Source organism: Enhydra lutris, unplaced genomic scaffold (genome assembly GCF_002288905.1).
Source record: "Enhydra lutris kenyoni isolate GAN:26980312 unplaced genomic scaffold, ASM228890v2 scaffoldscaffold19, whole genome shotgun sequence".
NCBI lineage: Eukaryota > Metazoa > Chordata > Mammalia > Carnivora > Mustelidae > Enhydra > Enhydra lutris.
This window is the reverse complement of record NW_019154103.1, coordinates 20,612,493-20,632,212: the sequence shown is the minus strand read 5'-3', so window position 1 is coordinate 20,632,212 and position 19,720 is coordinate 20,612,493. Positions and strand designations below refer to the sequence as shown.

The following is a 19,720-nucleotide window of genomic DNA, read 5'->3' as shown; positions in this document are numbered from 1 at the left end:
GGAAATGCTAGGAGAAAAAAAAAAGAAGAAGAAGAAGAAGAAGCAGATGTCTGCTACATTAGGAAAGACCTTGAATTAAAAATAATTACATTGTTCTGACTTAGGATTCCTCTCCAGTATTAACATGAAGAAATAGAAACATCATTTAGCAAAAGGAGACCAAGAAATCATCTTTAGTACTTTAGGGAAAAAAAAATGAGAGAGAGAAATGAAACAGAATTATTTTGGGTAGTCAATGTAGAATTTGTATATTCCTGCTGGGCTAAATTAACAGATGTCTAGTGTAGTAGTGCCTAAAACTAGGTGGCTGGCAGTGCTGCTGAGAGCTAACTCTTCCCCTCTTTCCTATGGCGGCTCCTGCAAAGCACCAACAGCCTCTACCCTGCTCCCAGGGGCTTCCACTACGGGATGAAGCCATTAAATAAATTCACATTAAAGTTCTCTTGACTTACTGACCTTCTTAAGGTCAGGGGGTGGTGGGAAAAGATGATTATCCTCAGATTTTCAGAACTGATGCTTTGATGGTGGACTCTGCTCTGTTTTAGAGATGGACTTTTCCCTCCAAATACTTTGAAACCAGCAATTATCCTCTTTGCCTGATGGCAAAACCAGTCTTGTTCAGACTTCTGGCCCTGATCAGAGTTGCAGGACGACCCTGGTTTCCCAATTAGCTGGTAGTGTCCTGTGAAAATTTCAAACTCCCCCCGGTACCAGAAAACCCTCAGTTGCTTTAGTTTGGTGGAGGATGGTTAGAGTGGGGGGAAGAGGGCTTGAGAGGAGAATTCTAATCTACTTATCCTGCTAGGACTGGTCCAGGATAACCTACTTCAAGGAAGTCACTAGACAGGGATTGAGGAACAACTTCACCAAAATGTATGGAGCAGAAGCCATTTCTCTGAAACAGTACACTAGCCACCACTCCAAGTTCTCTACATGCAATATGGCATGTGTTGTCACAAACCCCCGAGGACAGATGACTTACTCAAGGTCACACCACTGGTCAGGGGCAGAAGCTGGAAAGTGAATCACATACTTCAGCTCCAGTTCCTGTATCATCTGATACCTACACTTCATCTAAAACTGTCGGGCAGGAGACCAGCAATAAGGTTGACAAAAAATTAGTATGGCCACGTACCAGGGACTCATGTGCAAATGACAGTTGCACTCATTCCTGTTTTATAATTCCTATTTTTCATCTTCAGACATGGGACCAGATGTGCAGGAGAAATTGCCATGCAAGCAAATAATCACAAGTGTGGGGTCGGAGTTGCATACAATTCCAAAGTTGGAGGTAAAGCGGAGGGTTGCTCCTAGAGTTTTGAACTTTTTTTTGTAACACCTGGTGTAAATGAGGGGGGAAAGAAGGTTTTCAATAACCAGAAGGAGAAATGAATTCCATGTAACATGTGCTGTAGGATTTAAGTGTGATTTGAAAACAAATCAATGGCTCTGGATTCCTAAAAAAATGATAGCTGAATTTAGCCTATACATCTTCGTGGGGAGAAAAATGGAAATGTTGAAAAGCTTTTGAACCAAAGCTAATTTTCTCTGTGTGCTAATTTATAAGGGTTTGTTATTGAGTGCTTGCTAAGGGAACAGAAGGAGGAGGTAAATTTGGGCAAAGACTTTCCCTGCTTCTCAATTCTCTCATTCTTCATTTCATAGCAAATAATGGTCTTAAGAAAATAAAAGAATGCATACTGGTTACATGAAGAAGCCAAAGGTTATCTTTGACAGCACAGATTTAAAATCTAGTAGTTTCAGTCAGAGTCTTTGTGGAGAAACATATGGTAAATTCCATCGGGGCAATTAAATAGAGGAAATATTTACAAGCCTTAAGGGAAATTATCACAATATTATACACCTGAAACTAGTATCTCTCCCCTTTTCACTATCCCTATCTTGGGCTTTTACAGTTATGCTAGCAACTTTGCGTTTAGTTTGTTTTCTAACTCTATGCTAACTAACTGGAATTAAAATTAAAAACTTAAAAAAATAGTAAAGGGAAACCAACAAGGGCTAACAAATGAAAACAGACGTAATTATCTTTAGGCCTAAAGGAGCAAGAGGAAAGAGAGGTCAGTGGCAACAGAAGAAAGTTGGGGCCATGAGAAAGAACCACTGGACAGGAGCTATGACCTTGAGTGCAACAACAGGGCTTCCTCTAGGCGACGAGGATCCCAGCAAATGATTACCTCACTCTCCTCTCATCCCACACCCTCCTGCTACGGTCTTCAGTTGACTGATGCCCACGGGAAGACAAGAGAACCCATTGACCCAGTCCATGTTCCTGTGAAGATGGGTGGACGGTGGACCAGCAAGGGCTCACATAGAATATAATCATTGTCTCTCCTCTTTTCACTATCCCTATCTTGGGCTTTTACAGTTATGCTAGCAACTTTGCGTTTAGTTTGTTTTCCAAACTACAATTAAAAAGATCAATTGTAGAATATGCCAATGATAGTAAAACTCCTTTAAAACTCTGCACAAGTATACATTGGGTTTGATTATTATTTCCTTTTAAGAGATCAAATAAACACACATCGTGGCACATATAATGAATCTCTCCCTAATACAGCACACTATTACATTTTGTGTCTTCCTGATTTCTGTGATACCAGCATTGTCAAAATGCTGTGTTTTTTCCCTTTTTTTAAAGCACTATGTTAATTAAAAAAAAAAAAATGAAGGCAGAAGCACAAATCAGGTAATCACCTAGAGAAATACTTCACCTTTTAAGTCATGATGAACTAGCTATAGTTTGCAAGAGAATCTTCTGATCCCTTCATTTTATAGAGAAGTAATCAGGAACAAAATTCTCAAGGTAACAGCTGGTTTGTGGCAGTGTAAGTGTAGAAGTAAAACACAAGACTTCTGATTCCATGTCCGCTGAGACTTTTTCATGACTCCACCCTTTGATGGTCTAGCCCCAAATGCATTTTTTAATAATACGTTTCACTTATTAGGCACCACTGACTCTACAACACATTACATGTGGTGTGCTCTAAGTTAACAGGCGGGATTTGGTTGTTAAATTTCTGGGATTCAAGTCCGAGCTCCCCAGTTTCAAGTTGGGTGGCCCTGAGCAAGTCATTGTCCCTCTCTGGACTTATAGTCCACCTGTAAAATCGGGGAAATTAGGACATCTACCTCAAATCATTGTCCTAATGATAGAGGAATCTGTATGTTTAAGGCCTTAGCATGGTCACTGCATATAGTATATCCTCAATGCACATAAGCTGCTACCATCCCCATAAAGACTGAAGAAACTGAGGCACAAGATGTTAAGTGGCTTGCCCAAGATCACACGGCTAGTAAGTAGAGCTTGGATTTTTTTCTTTTTCCCAAAGTAAATTTTTAACCAGTTTTGTTTTGATCAATATGAGTTTCGCTAATTATGTTAATTACATGTTCTTTTACCTATGCTCCATAGTAAATAATAGCGTGCAAATATGAGGCTGTGCACTCTACTACATGATCAGTCTGAAGCCAGGAATAACCGGATAGCTGTCTGTATTTGTCTAAATTGCTTTTGCCTTCCTGGTTCTTGAATACATGAGTCTGATGACAGGTGACAGCCTGTTAGAAAGTACAAAGAGCTACCGCGTCTGCCTTCTCCTAATGAAAAATGATTCCCCCTCAGGAGAAAAATCCACGGCAATGATTTCATCCTTGAGATTATTTAGAAGAAAAGGAAGCATGTTCCTTGAAAAGGTTTCTCACAAACACATAAAAGAATGGCCTCTGGGTTATTTTTAATCAGGGCTCAGAAACAAAAAGAGTTCTTTCCCTATTTGCTAGTTTCCTATTGTGGGTAGATCTTTTCAACCCACACAGTGTCCCAAACAGAATCCTTCGTGTGGCACAGGCTAGGCAACAGTCTTTCGTGGTATAGTCATGAACAGAGGTCAAGGGAGGGTTGTTCAATGCCTTTTTTCAAAAGCTGTCTTGTCATTTTCAGGCTGTTGGGACAGCAAAGGGAGGGAAGACATTTTGTAATCAGTACCAATCATGGTCACTGCTTGTGCATAGAGTTATCTCTAAAAGGGCAGATACCAAAGCTTATGGAGGCAGTGACTTGTATCTTCCGTCTGTGCTCATAGCAGCCTGATCACAGGCACTTGAGATCCAGTGGTTACCCTGTTTTTTACTCTTTTGAGAGTCTTCTATAAAATGAATATTAAGAAAAATAAAATTAATATTAAGAGCATTACACAATTCTACATGTACATGCTGACATCCACTTACGTGTTTTTTGTCTGATTTACTGTTTAGGCATAAGAATGTTGGATGGCATTGTGACTGATGCTATTGAAGCCAGTTCAATTGGCTTCAATCCCGGACATGTGGATATTTACAGTGCCAGCTGGGGCCCTAATGATGATGGGAAGACTGTGGAGGGGCCTGGCCGACTGGCCCAGAAAGCTTTTGAATATGGCGTCAAGCAGGTAAGATGCTTAACACAGACCCACCTGAAGTGAAACATGACCATTTGGATAGGAAGGAAAGGGACAAACATTTAGCTTATATGAAAAGAAATGGCTTTGAATTTCTTGTCATTATTTACCATTTGAAATGCATTTAGAGAGCCAAATCATTCTTCAGAGGGGCAGAAGTTAAGGGTCCAGAGAGTTTTCCCCATTTGGGTCTGACATGCAACATAGATTCTTTACTCTTAGAATAGTTACTTTAAAGAATATTCTGGAAATAAAATTTTAAAAAACTAAAAAAAAAAGTAAATAAATCAGAAAAAGTTTAATAAAACAAATTTAAAATAAGAAATACTCTGGATAGGTCCTTTCTCATTTTCCTGCTGCTTTTGGATTTGTACACTAGGGAAACTACTAACCAGACTTCTTTCCAATCTTTAGAAATGCATCCTTAAATAAAGCTACGTGCTACTTCTCATTTTGTACATGCCAGGCACGGACTTGTGCCTTGGTGGTATTGCTCTGTTCACTCTACTCTTACGAGGATTCTAAGGCTTCGTTCTGCACAGGATCAAACAAAAGTAGGAACTTCGGAGAGCACAGACTGAGAAATCATAGAAAGAGTAGCCTTGACGAGTTGCATTCAGCTCAAGAGTCCCTTTTAATGCAGCTGCAAAACAGAACTGAATAATGCCTGATTTTGTCATTCTATCAGTCAGCCAGAAGACGCAAGCATCAAGAAAGAGAGGAAGTTCAAAGATTCAAACACGGTGACATAAGCCAAGGGAGGAGTGCAAAATTATGAGCAAGTGCTAAGGGCCAGAGTGCTAAGGGCCTGCCAGTGAGGAAAAGAAAGAAAAACTCTCCCTCAGACCCATGTCAGAGAGGACCCAGAGGAAGGTAGCCTGGTAGAGTCCCAGCCCGGAGGCTTCTTAAATGCAGCCTCATGAGCTTTCCCACAGGGAGGCCGGAGGACCCGACGTTGAAACCGACTCCAAATAACTATCTCGGAGAACCCCTTGCATGTATTTGTGGGGGATTTCACTGGGGCGTGACAGCGATCCCAAGAGATGACAGATGTGATCTAGTCTGGCTTTTCCTTTAGGGGAGACAAGGAAAGGGCTCCATCTTCGTGTGGGCTTCTGGGAACGGGGGGCGTCAGGGTGATAACTGTGACTGTGACGGCTACACGGACAGCATCTACACCATCTCCATCAGCAGCGCCTCACAGCAAGGCCTGTCCCCCTGGTATGCTGAGAAGTGCTCCTCCACCCTGGCCACCTCGTACAGCAGTGGGGATTACACCGACCAGCGAATCGTATGTTACTTTTGTCTGACTCCTCTGCTTAGGTAGGAGAGCGTGGCTCATGTCCCACAAGATCCTTGGGTCGGTACCTTGGGTAAAGTTGATTTGCTTAAGCTTGAGGGCTCAGCTGGAGACTCGCACCATACTCCCTGAAAGGCCGGTGTATATTGACAAGTTTTCTCTCTCAAAGGTAATGACGTCTCTGCCAAGACGATGTTGCCTGTCGTTTTTAAACTTGCCCCTGAGAAGCCACTAAGCTGTCATTACATACAGCCAAGAATCCAAATGTCTATTCTGCTTGTGTGATGCCTCCCTGAAAATAGCCTTAAAGAAGATTTCAGGGTTTTAGGGCCTGTCCCACCCTTGGACTTGTTGATCTTTAATAGCGGGGATATGGTCTGGCTTGCTCTTTAGCAGATGGTAAAAATACAGAGCACACCCTAGCTCCATCTCTTAATAATGGGTGACCTGCAGGAAAATAACAGTCCAACGTTCCCCCAAGATGAACTTCTTAGCTGCTGAATAAACAGCTCAGGAAGGTTATATACCCAGAGAGCATCTCTAGCTCACACTTGGCTGTGCCTTCTCTTCCATGAGTCAGACTGCCAAGGGCAATTATTGGATTTCCCTTGAAGAGCACATTGACGAAGGGTCATTCAGGGGATCTGAGAATGGAGAAAGGTACTTTTAATTCTAAAGTGTCCCAAATTTAACTCCTGATACAGAAAGAACCAACTGGCTAAAGCATGTAGATTGTAATCTCAGTGGAATAATATGTCATGATCCAATTAGAATGGGAGTGAACCCCATAATAGTTAGACGTTGGAATGTGTGTAAATGCCAATGAATGGCATCTCAGAACAAACAAACAAACAAACAAACAAAAACCAACACTTGTCAGTGCTCCTTTTCATAGAGGATCACTATTCTGGAACTCTGACTGTTTCTGTAACTTACTCTAGTTTAGATGGTAAAACACTTGGCTCAACTTAGAAGCACTGGCCTCCCTCTCATGCCCTTATATTCAGTTACTCAAATAATAGATGGTGATGTTCTACCCAGAAATTGTTTACGGCAGGCCTATTTGATAGCCTTTGAAGGAGGCCTATCAGACATTTGTTTCCCTTGTGCTCAGAGACCCCTGGCTCGTGTTGTCCCTGGGGGTATCTAGAGTTGCTTTTCTGAAAATGGCCTGGTAGACATTTCAGTCAGCATTTCACAGACTGGCCCTCAGCTGAGCTATAGCGCGTTGAAGCCAGAGGAAGTTTCCATCTTCGTAAAGCTTTCTCCTTAGGTAAATCAGCCAGCGGAGAAGACAGCTGGTGGATTCTATTTGAGATGCTGGCAATAACGTAGCCTTTGTCTTACGCAAACCAGGTCCTCGACTCAGTCAGCTCTGGGGGCTTACATGCGTCAGTAGGGAAAAAGGGCGGCCTCGCTTCCGCAGCCCTTTAAGGAGCAGTGCCACCATAACTTGTGAAATTCAGCGACTCCAAGTGGGAAGCCAAAGGAGGTGATAATAGAACAAATTATTTTTTTACACCTCCCTCCCACACATTGAAATCTCTAGCTAAAAATGATAACGCGGGAGCCCAGGTGGGTGTCTTGTTAGTAATCCTTTGGCCTGACAACTCGCTCAGCCAGCACCACTGTGGTCCTTAAGGCAGTCTGATTGGAAGTCTTTTTGGTTTCTTGCCTTCGATTTCATCAACCTCTTCATTAAGCTAAAATTAGCCCGGGTAATTCCTTATGTGCAGTAATATTGTGTAAGAATTCTTTCACAGACAGGATCTCATTTTGGCCTCAGCTTCTGAGTCAGGATATGTCAGCCTCATTCTACAGATGGGGAAACCGAGGGACGTGCCCGTGGGGACACATCTACTGAGTAGCAGTTTTACGGTTTGAAACCAGATCAGAGTCTAACATACTTTTCAGCTGAAAAACACCATTCTCACCGAAGTGCAAATATGGACGCTAACTCAGGGCCATCAAACTATGTCAACAGTGAGTGCAAACTACACACTGAACACATTTTGTGCAAGTAGCTCAAATGGCCCAAATCAGAGGCTTTCCACCCTTGTGCCAAAGAGGTAGTCAAATGTCAATTTCAAGGCAAAAGGGAATTTTGCATGAGGCAGAATTTCTAAATATGCCAGACGAGACACAATGGACCTGCTGATTAATGGGCCAGCATGATTCACAGCGATTTTGAAACTGTCCCTTCTTCGCAGACAGCAATTCGTTTGGGAATCTCAGAAGAGAAAATATTCATAGTGGGAGTACTTCATCCCCAGAAAAGGCAGCCTGATGCCAGAATTATAGACAAGTTGCATATAGAGGAGAGGGAACTAAAATATCAGCAGATGGCAAACATCCGCCTGTGGTTTAGAGGAGGAAGTAGGGAAGACAACCAGCTGAGTTTCCTGATCGTAGCAGATGCGGCCGTCAGTAGGGTTAACCCCCAGGGACAGGGGCACACTCCTCACGTGTTCTCCCGCATTTCTTTCCCTCCGGATGCTACCTAGACAAGTGCTGACCTGCACAACGACTGCACAGAGACCCATACGGGCACCTCGGCCTCAGCGCCCCTGGCTGCTGGCATCTTCGCTCTGGCGCTGGAAGCAAAGTAAGGCCCAGGAAACTTGTAATCACCTTTGCTGCCTTTCCTTCTTCTTATTAACAGCATATCTTGTTTGCTGAATTATGCTTACAATAGAAAACTTAGGACACGATAAAAAAAATCATAAAAACAAGTTCTCTTCCTTTTACATTTTAATGTAGATTTAACACACACACCTTACAAAGTGGGGACCTCTGCATACACATTGTCATTTTTAAATATCTATCCTATAATCTTTTAAGAGCATGCTCTCTTGGCTAAGTCAGTGTTTCTTGACCTTTACAAATTCACGCTTTCCTCCCAATTTCCCTCCCACACAGCGGCAAGGCCTTTTCACTTCTGTTTCTTCCCACCAGGAAAGACTTTGTGCAGATAACTTCCTGTGGGTAGTATTGGGAACAAAAAGCTTTTGGAACTTCCTTTTTTTTTTTTTTTCCTTTCAGATTATATAAACTCAGTCCTAGAGCTGATCTAACATATCAGAGGACAGGAGAATTAAAAACAGAATTTTTATCTTTTTGTAGTATCCCATTATATTAATGCAGATTATATTAAGGTCTTCAAATCCTGATTAGATGCCCACTCTTATCCATAAACATTGGTTGTCATCTCTGATAATTTCCTCAGGACAAACACACCTGATTAGAATTTCTGGATCAAAGGGTGTACATGTTTGTGTTTTTTTTTTTAAAGATTTTATTATTTGGCAGACAGATCACAAGTAGGCAGAGAGGCAGGCAGAGAATGAAAGGGAAGCAGGCTCCCTGCTGAGTAGAGAGCCCAATCCCAGATGCTTTAATCCACTGAGCCACCCAGGCATCCCAAAGGATATACATGTTTTAATGATTTTGGTACTCATTGACAAGTCACTGTTTAGAAAGATTGTATCATTTTATTTTCCCAACAGTGTATATGTGAAAGCACAAGTTTACTTACCAAAGTTACTTTTGTCATCTTTTAAATGTTTGCTATTGATAGGGGAAAATGGTATCTCAACTTTATATGCCTTCATTTCATTAGCAAGGAAGCTCAGTATCTTTTATTCTTTGGTCATTTGTCATCTGTGATTGCTCACTTATGACCTTGGTTTTTTTTTTTTTTTTTAATGGCCTTAGTTTGGAGAAGCTACTAATGCTTGGTTAGTTTGACATTTAACTTTTAATTTTATTTATGTCTACTTTTTATTGCAATGAAGTTAGTATATATATGGTTATATTTGTCCATACTTTAAGATGTTTTCCTTTGCTTTCATGCTTAGGAAAATATTTACAGTCTCAAATTTGATAAAACATTTATTTATATGTCTTTTATTATGCTTCATTTACCATATTTAAGTTTAAATTCCCCTGGAATTTTAGTGTATGATGTTAAAGAGGGATTTAACAGTATATTTAACAGTATTTTTTTCCTCATATTGGTTACCCAATAGTCCACTTATTGATACAGGGGAAAAAATTCTAACTGCTGCACACACTGTGTATCCACAGCTTTCTATTTGTCCTTGTTTTTGCTTTCTGGTGGTAAGAACACTTTAAACGTCAAGTCAGGCGTTATGTTTACATGATAGAGGAAGTAGTCAAATTTGTAAGTTACTGTTATCCTTCCTAATAACAGGGTTATCCTAGAAGAATATCTATATTCTTTAGAGAGAGAACAAAACATTCTCCTCATGTCATATTCAGTAGACGAGGTTGATAAGAGCAGAAAAGTGGAACACCTTAGCCTCTGCCACAGGTGGAAAAACCCTGAAGTTGCTAACTCTTTGTTCTGGAGAGTCCAACATAGATCTAAGAGCCCTGGGGCCACCTGTGGAGTTGTAGTTTGTCCTGGTGTCTCAGCCAGGAGATGGCCACAATGGCTAAGGAAGACAGACCTAGCAAGTTTTGTACCAAGAATTTACCTCCTTGGAGGGGCTGGGAAGATGTCTGGTAAGAGAAGAGCAAATCCAGTGACTTAGTCAGAAACAGGGATGTTGGCAGCTCTGGCCCAGCAGTAGAGATGTGTTCAGAATGTGAGTTCATTTGTAACAGGAAGGGAATGGACAGAGGGCAGAGTTTATGAACACAAGGGAAGATGGCCTCAGCAGATCCTTGAATTTGGATTCAAGGAAAAATAACTTAAGCACTCATAAGTGTGAGGAACAAATGACTTCAAGTTCTAGGCATATCACTAGCTATGTGACCTTAGGCAAATTAATCTCCAGCTGAGGGCTTAATTTACCATCTAGAAAATGGAGGGGTCAGAGCAGACCACTTTTTTCAAACCTCGTCGCTTTATAAGATTCTCTGATGTGATATTGAAGGTATCAGTGAATAAAGGTCATCCAACATGAATTGTTGAGTTTGGTGGAGAAAAGTCCCCAGTAGAAGAAAGTAAGGTTCACTGAAGGCAAGCAGTTTCATGCAGGTGGTTAAACAGTCTTACAATATTTATGATTTGAGGATATAAGCTATTAGTTCCAGGGAACTGTTGAAAAAAAATCCTTAAAATTTTAAGTCTTCTCTACCCAACACTTATCAGATGCATGTAAATATAACTAGCCACGCCTAAGCGATCCTTGTCTAGTGACCAGAATAATAGAAACACCCATCTCATGAACAGATGTAATATTAATTTAGTATAAGAACTGAAAATTTAAAATTGTAACCTCTGATTTCTAAAATTTCAAACATTTTTCTGTGCAGGGAGAAAATGAGCTAAGAATGATCTAGCCTTATTAACTCGGTTAATTTTTAATAGGTCATTTTTAAAGCAGGAGCTTCATGGATTGCTCTGAAATAACATGGGTGATTTTCCAGCAGTTCATGAGCTTCTTTGAAACTAGATGCAGAATGGCTTGTGTGCATGACATTTTTTCTGAAGGAATGGTCTATAGGGTCTATCGGATTCTCACACTGTTTAAATTTAAGAGAGATTAAGAATCCGTGATCTCTCTGGTACATATGATAAGAATTAATTCCTTTCTTTTTGATCTGAGCATCAGTAAGATAGATATAATCTAGCTTACATTTCATATACTTCATGCCAAAGCAGGGAGAAATTCTTGAAGTATCTGTTCTCAAATAGACGGTTTTCTGAACACTATTCAATTGTCTATATGGGAGATGACTATTCCAGAAACTCTCAAAGCCAGTTTTTCTAAAAGTGCCCCTAGATAATGAAGACTGGGAGAAATCATTTAACCAGGTGCTGCTCAAGGAACAACTATGGATACTGAAGAACAATGGTAGGCTAAATTCATCAAGAATAACAATATTCAGGATTAGTCAGGGTCTTCCTATGGGCTGGACACTGCGCTAACCTCTTTGTGTACAACACTAATTCAAATCCTTACAATAGCCCTGTGAAAAGGTTATTATTTTTTATTAACATATAATGTGTTATTAGCCCCAGGGGTATAGGTCTGTGAATCGCCAGGTTTACACACTTCACAGCACTCACCATAGCACATACCCTCCCCAAAGTCCATAACCCCTCCACCTTCTCCCTCCCCCCCGCATGAAAAGGATATTATTAGTTGCATTTTATAAAAGAAGAAATTGAGGCTAGAGAGGTTGCACAATGTAACCAAGACCCCACAAAGAGATGCAAATTCAGGTCTGTGCAAGCTCAAACCTGAGCCATGAGCTACTGTCCCTCATTGCCTCCCACAGCCCTGCAAGGGGGAGGAGATGCTGAAGGGCAGTCTATCATCCCCTCAGAGAAAGGGGCCTTAAGAAGATCGATGCTGATCAAGGACTGCCATGACTCGTGTGCTCCTGAGTTTCTCATAAACGGTTCTTTGTCACAAGCAGATTACTTATTATGTTACATTAAAGAAGACATAGCTGGAATGCAAGGGAATGGGAAGAGGAGAAGGAAGGAGAAAGAATGGTTCCTGGCTCAAATGTGTATAGAGGAATACTTTCCTTTCCTGGAGGAGTGATTCTTAATACCAGCATAATCAATCACCTTAGGAGTTTAATTAGTAGACAGACTCCCAAATCCAGTGCCAGCCACTCAGATTCACAAGCATCTGGTATGTGGCCTAGGAATCCCCATTTTTAACAAGTATCCCAGCCAGTTTCAATGCTAGTAGTACCATTACTAAATTCCAAGAAACAACTGCTGTAAAAAGGTTTTTCTATAATCTCATCCAGCTGTGGTTGTTAAGATGCTCGATAGGGCACTTAATAGGCATATTATATATATTTATAGATATATATAATGAGAGACAGGAATTCCTTGAACTAGTGACTCTGGCACCATTATTATTAAGCGGTCAGTATACTTAAGAAAGATAGCAGGCAATAACCGTAGTCTTATTGTACAGATGAACCAATTTTCTGTTTCCATGAAAGGCTAGAGGAAGGGAAATAGAATTTCAATGCTGCATAAAACCTTTCGATAAAGCACATCAAAGAAATCCTTGACTCAGAGTTGTGCAATGTTGGCAAGTCTCCAGTTTAGAAAATCTTTAATATCAAGGCTTACTTATAGGTGTTTAGAGGCTGAACCAGGTAGCCTGTAAGATTTTTCACATTAGAATTTTGTCTCCAGATTACTTTACCCACACTAATTAGAAGCAATGCTTAATTTCAATGTTTAATTCCATAACCCTTATTTTCTATAAACATATCCTTGATTAGCAAGCTAATGCAGTTTTAAAAAATTTAATTATTGTGGATGCTGTTGAGCACTAATTAACAAAGGAAGGCTGTCAGGAATGGGATGCACTATTGTTAGCAGCTCCTTTTCATTTCTGAAATGCAATCACACAAATGAAGAATAACTCTGTTAGGAAAACAAGCTTAATTTTCCTAATTGCATGACAATGATGCTCCCTTGAATATTTTGCAAAGAATAGGTAAAAGAAAATAAAAATAATAAAACCTGCAACTAAATATAAAGTAAGTGTTCTTCCATAGAAAGTCTATGCTTTGTATTTGATTATTATAACTCTGCCTTCCTTATGCCACCCTAGTACAATTCCTCTTCCCAACTTCCATATACACACCTGCTTGCCCTGATGGTCCAAATGGGAAACTGATGTTTCCCATTGACCACATTGATAAGAGGCTTTTACCTAAAACTTCCTTTAAAAAACCGGAAGGAAGCAAGAATTTCAATAAAATGCTTCATAGAACAGAATTAGTTTCTGCATTAAGAAAATAGCCATTTCTGTTCAGCTAGTTAATTATTCCTTAATGTGGGCTGGCCAACATGGAAACACAATCTAAATGAGGTATTTATGATATTGGGCAAATAGAAATCTCGATTGTAAAGAATTCTGAAGATTATCATACTCAACCCCTTCATCTTACAGAGGAGTCACCCCAGGCCAAGGGAAATGAAGTGACTTGCTTAAGATCACATAGGTCTTTGGTAAGATATGGTTTGCTGTGCTTTCTATTACTCCCTATTCTGGCCTCATGATTTGAAATCACTTCCAATTGTCTGAATTGGTTATATGCCTATATGCTTTCTTCCAACTCCTATCATCTTAGCTATGACGTAGAATTGGCTAGATAGTTTTTTGAAATATAAATATAAAAATCATGCTCCATCCACAGATGTTTTGACACAATAGGTTTAGGATGGGATTTAGGAATTTTCACTATTTACATGATTAACAGGTAATTATGATGCAAGCCATCTGGGACTCTTAAGTCTATGCACTCTATCAGTCATTCCCCAGAGTTAACTGTTATGTTTGTCAGGGGCTGAGATGGAAGAGAGAGAGAACTAGCCTACCAAGTATCAGAAGAGCTGATTAAAGCAATAAATCAGAAATCAAAGAATTAAGCCTTTGTTAACTACAATGTTTTAAGCAAGAGTCAAAAATCAGAGATAATGCTGACGCCCCCCACCCCATTCCATTCTCCCCCATGGAAGAGTGTACAGTTGAAGGGGAGGTTGAAATAGTGCAGACATGGGGGTCATGTCACTGTTGAGGGAACCCCAACCGAAAGCCCTGCTAGTTGTATTTACTCTGGGGTGAGGCAACAGTGAAGAATGAGAGGAAGGTACAGGGTACTGAGTCAGAGTGGGTAGAAGTGTCTTCAAGTTCTCTTCTTCCTTTCCCCATAAAGAGGCCTTGGGCACAGGCAGACACCTAAAGAGAGCCTCTGCCCACCACCTTAGATAAATGAAATGAAGGCACAAGGGGTGGGAATGTAAATACGGGACGAGCTTGACTGGGTAGGGGGCCTAAGTCCTTGATGACAACTCCTTCCACAGACTACAGTGCATGGGCTGTGCACCCAGGCTGGCATGGGGAGAGCAGTTTCCCCAGAAAGCCTCCCAGGTAGAGCCTTTGTCATGCTTCTGAAGAGATCTGAAAATCACATGGGGGATTTTAACCAGAAACCAGACTCCTCAATGTTTAAGAAGGTACACTGCCTCTTTTTTGTCAACAGGGATTGCTTAACCAGCACATTTTGGGCTCTGGGGGAAGAGAGCAAATGGAGCCAGATTCCCCTGATGGTTGTTACACAACTTAGTGCTAAGATGGAAAACCTAAAGACTACACACTTGGGTATTTATTTATTGAATAATACTTGATTGGCTTGATAGAAACAACACAAGTCTCAAAGCTAAGGAAAAACTTGGGATCTTGAAAGAATCTAATGACAAATATTATTAAGTTTTAAAATTATTGGGGACACCTAACACTCAGGCATATTCAGTCATTCAACCAACCAACGTTTAATTCAGCATATACCCTGGGCCTGGCATTCTTCTGAATGGTACACACTGGAGAATAGATAAAAATCCCAGCCCTTCTTACAGCTAATTCTAGAAGGAGAGACGGATGTTACTAATATAGGAAACATATATATGAGTTGCACAGTAAGTTGGATGGTGGTAAATACTATAAAGAAAAAAAAAAAAAGAACCAGGATAAGGGAGATCAGGAGTTTGTGAGGAGAACTGAAATTTTAAATAGAGTGATCCAGGAAGGGTGCATCTTCATTTTAACAGATCCAACATTCCCAAGTGTCTCTGATGTATCTTATATTGCTGATAAATTAATCTTACCAAGATTTCTGATTACACCATTTCTTGTTCAAAAATCCTTGATTCCCCATTGCCCAAGGGATACAGGGTAATCTCCTTTTCCTGGCATGCAAGGTCCTCACCATCGGGCTCAGTACTCTATCACCTTTTCCCTGCTCCCACCAACCAGACTACCCACTGTACTCCAGCCACATTCTACACTTTCCCCCTTGTAGGTTTTGTTCTCTCTTTTCCATCTCCCTTTTCCATCTCTCCACTCCCTGACATTCTACCCAATCTTCGAAGTTCAGACGGAACACTTCCTTCCAGCAAAGCTTTCCCAGATCTTCCATCCCCAGAATTCTTCCTCCTCTCTATTCCTGTAATATATGACACCATGAACACAGCAGTCAGCAGATACATTAGAGTTATACAAAGGCTTAGTTCCTCTGCTGGATTGTAAGCTTCCTAAAGACAAGAAAGAACCACCTCCTTCAATATCCCCAAAGTATTCAGTGTAGTACCTTGCAAGAGTGATCTCAAGTAGCTAAGAGTTTCTTGACAATTTGTTTAAATTTTTAATTACTGGAATTAGTTGTAGTCTACATTAGAACTACATTAGAATGTCGTTGATGTACAGTCTTATATGAGTTTCAGGTATAAAATATAGTGATTCGACAGTTCCATGTATTACTCAGTGCTCAAGATAAGTATACTCTTAATTTTTATATATAAGGAAAAGAGGCAAAAGGATTTAAGGATAGGTAACCAGACTGTGTCTTTAAAATCTGAGTCTTCCTAAGAAAAATTCAAGGCCTCATCTGTGGGTACATAATGTTGAAAGTACCAAGGCTGTTAACAGATAGCAGAAGACTGAAGACATAAAGGAAGTGTTGGCATTTAAAATTTTTGTTCATTTAAATTTAAGTAATTAAAAATCAGGGGCCAAATCCCACATTTCTACTATATTGAAGACCAAATTTTACTCATAGTAGGAGCTTAACTTAGATGGGAGAAGTTTTCAGTATATATTTTAAATTCTGAATGAAAAGACATTCCAAAAGAAATACATACCAGAATTATACAAGTACACTTGCAAAAGGCACTTTATAATCTGTAAATAGAAGATGCTTGTTTCTAACACTTAATTTTACAAGGAAACATTTTTTTGTCCCTGAAAAATATTCTGGGTCACTTCCCCTCCAGCCCAAATCTCACCTGGCGAGACATGCAGCACTTGGTTGTCTGGACCTCTGAGTATGACCCACTGGCCAATAACCCTGGATGGAAAAAGAATGGAGCAGGCTTGATGGTGAATAGTCGATTTGGATTTGGGTTGCTAAATGCCAAAGCTCTGGTGGATTTAGCTGATCCCAGGACCTGGACCAGTGTGCCTGAGAAGAAAGAGTGTGTGGTAAAGGATAACAACTTTGAGCCCAGGTGAGTGTTTCCAGGATTTTTAAAGAAATGTGTACCCATGGCAATATTTGATTATAATGTTTGTCACCCTGTCTATGTTTTTTCTTACCTACCCTTCTGAAGCGGATGGAGATAGCATTTGCCATAGTTCCCTGTGGGTCCATGGGAATCACTGAGAGATCGGAAATCTGCAAATCATGTTAGCATATTGCCCTTTTCCATTTCTTGGCCTACATATATTCAGGTTAAGATGTATCGTTGTTTTATATATCACTAAGAAAAATCACTGCCAATTAAACCGTTACCAATGATCAGTTTGAAGATTGATCCCAAATTCAAAGATATTAAGATAATTTTTTTCAAAAAATGCATCTTAGAATTGACTAAATGCAATACTTGCCAACCAGCGTTATCCCAAACCTATTTCCAGAAGATCCTCACTTCATGCCACAGTACTATGTGATTCATGATTTCTCTTCTATGAGATATCCTCTACCATACTGCTTTTATGGAGACTATATCCAGCCTACCAGATCTGGCCACAGAAGCAGAATCTAGAGTGACTGTTTTGTTGATTCCATCAAGGCAACCATGATTTTACTAAAGACCCACTCACACAAAGTGCCTGAGGGTGGGAGCCCTGGGGTACAATCGTTATGGAGATAGTATCATTTCTGAAGAGGGTAGATTAGAGCAGTAATGGACCACTTTTTGATGGGTTCAAGGCAAACCTGCCATTCGACCCCACAGCAAAAAGTATTGTATTCTTGTATCTGTGTTCCTTAACACCTTCTTTTCTATTCTATCTTATTGTGGTAAGAACACTTAACATATGATCTACCCTCTTTAATCTTTAAGTGTACAACACATTACTGTTGATTCTAAGTACAGCTGTTATAAAGCTGATTTCTAGAACTTATTCATCTTGCTTAACTAAAATTTTATGTCCATTGATTAGTAACTCTATTTTCCCCTTCCCCTACCCCCACGCAACCACAATTCCACTTTTTGAATCTACAAATTTGACTATATGAGATACCTCATGTAAGTGGAACTATGTAGTATATCGCTTTCTGTGGCTTGTTTATTTTACTTAGCATAATGTCTTCAAGATTTATCCATATTGCTGCACATTGCCGAATATCCTTTTTTTTTAAAGCTAATATTCCATTCCACATCTTCTCTATCCTTTCATCTGTTAATAGACACATCTTAGCTATTATGAATGGTGTTGCAATGAACACGAGATCCTAAGATCCTGTTTTCAATTATTTTGGATAAATATCCAGAGGTGGGATTGTTGGATCTCTTTTTAAATTTTTTTGAGAAGCCTCTATACTGTTTTCCATAGTGGCTGTACCACTTTGCTTTCCCACTGATTGTGCAAGGGTTCAAATTTCTCCACATCTTCTCCAACACTTGCTGTCTTTTGCCTTTTTTGGTAAGAGCCATTCTGATAGGTGTTTGGATTTGCATTTTCCTGATGATTAGTGAAGTTGAAAATTTTTTTTTTCCATGTCAGCCATTGGTATCTTTTTTTTTAGAGAAATATCTATTTAAGTAGTTGGCTCACTTTTTAGGCAGGTTATTAATTTTTTTTTTTTTTTTTTTTTTTTGCTATTGAGCTGTAAGAGTTCTTTATGTAGTTTATAAATTAACCTTTTATCAGATACATGGTTTGCAATATTTTCTCCTGATTTGTAGGTTGTCTTTTCATTTGGTTGATGGTCTTCTTTGATATGCAGAAGATTTTTAGCTTCATGTATTCCCAATTGTTTTGGTTGCCTGTGCTTTTGACACCTTAACCATGAAATCACTGCCAAGACAAATGTCATGAAGCTTCTTCCATATGTTTTCTTCTATACTTACAATTTCAGGTCTTGTGTGTAAGTTTTTACTCCATTTTGAGTTGATTTTTGTATGGCATTAGATATGTGTCCAGTTTCATTATTTTGCATGTGGATATCCAGTTTTCCCAGCACCCTTAGCTGAAGAGACTCCTCTTTCCCCATTGAGTATTCTTGGCATCCTTGTTGAAGATTAGTTGACCATATACACATGGGTTTAACTCTAAGTTCTCTTTTGTTACATTGGTCTATGTCTGTCTTTATGCCAGTACTGTACTGTTTTGATTATTGTAGTTTTGAAATATATTTTCAAATGAGGAATTGTAATGCCTCCAGTTTTGTTCTTCTTTTTCAGGGTTGTTTTGGCTATTTGTAGTCTTTTGTGAACCATAAAAAGTATAGAATTTTTAATTTTTTTATTTTTTATTTTTTTAATTTCTATAATAACCTGTTTATTTTTATTTTTTATATTTTTATTTCTGTAATAACCTTTAGCATTTATATTTTATAGTTACTTCTGAATTGGGTTCTAGTCATTAACAGGGAGAGCTTAGCTAACTATCTAATCAAGACTAATGTGTATATATTTGCCTAAAATGCAAAGAAGAAATGATGTACTTTATTCAGTAATTAAAAAAAAAATGTATTTAGAGCCCTGAAAGGTAATGGAGAAGTTATCATTGAAATCCCAACAAGAGCCTGTGAAGGACAAGAAAATGCCATCAAGTCCCTGGAACATGTACAATTTGAAGCAACGATTGAATATTCCCGAAGAGGAGACCTTCATGTTACACTCACTTCTGCTGCTGGTAAACCTTTTAAAAATATCTCGTTTATTCTAAAGCATTTGTTTACATTTTTAAGAATATATTGAATGAATTTAAATCCATGGTTTTCTTTTTATTTATATTACTGAGTTTCCCAATAGATGTTTTTCAGGGCTTAAAAAAGTGTGCCTATTTTTCATTTTTCTTGGCATCAGAACTCTGCCTACTCATTCCCACTTGTCCTTTGATAAGCAGAGAATAAGGTATATTCAAATAATATCAATTAATCTTTCTGGAATTATATATTTTAAAAATGTTCTCATTTTTATCATTCATTTAATATCATTCATTTC

At 39.4% G+C, this 19,720-nt stretch overlaps 1 protein-coding gene across 1 annotated transcript in view; it reads left to right on the top strand.

Moving 5' to 3' along the window:
- The window catches only part of LOC111148364 (proprotein convertase subtilisin/kexin type 1), a 39,984-nt gene that overhangs the window by 15,203 nt on the left and 5,061 nt on the right, over positions 1-19,720 (top strand). The window contains exons 6-11 of the mRNA XM_022504861.1: positions 1,203-1,291; positions 4,276-4,448; positions 5,536-5,748; positions 8,262-8,362; positions 16,541-16,774; positions 19,252-19,409. Of these exons, the coding sequence (XP_022360569.1) occupies positions 1,203-1,291; positions 4,276-4,448; positions 5,536-5,748; positions 8,262-8,362; positions 16,541-16,774; positions 19,252-19,409 (968 nt within the window). The remainder of the gene's footprint in view (positions 1-1,202; positions 1,292-4,275; positions 4,449-5,535; positions 5,749-8,261; positions 8,363-16,540; positions 16,775-19,251; positions 19,410-19,720) is intronic.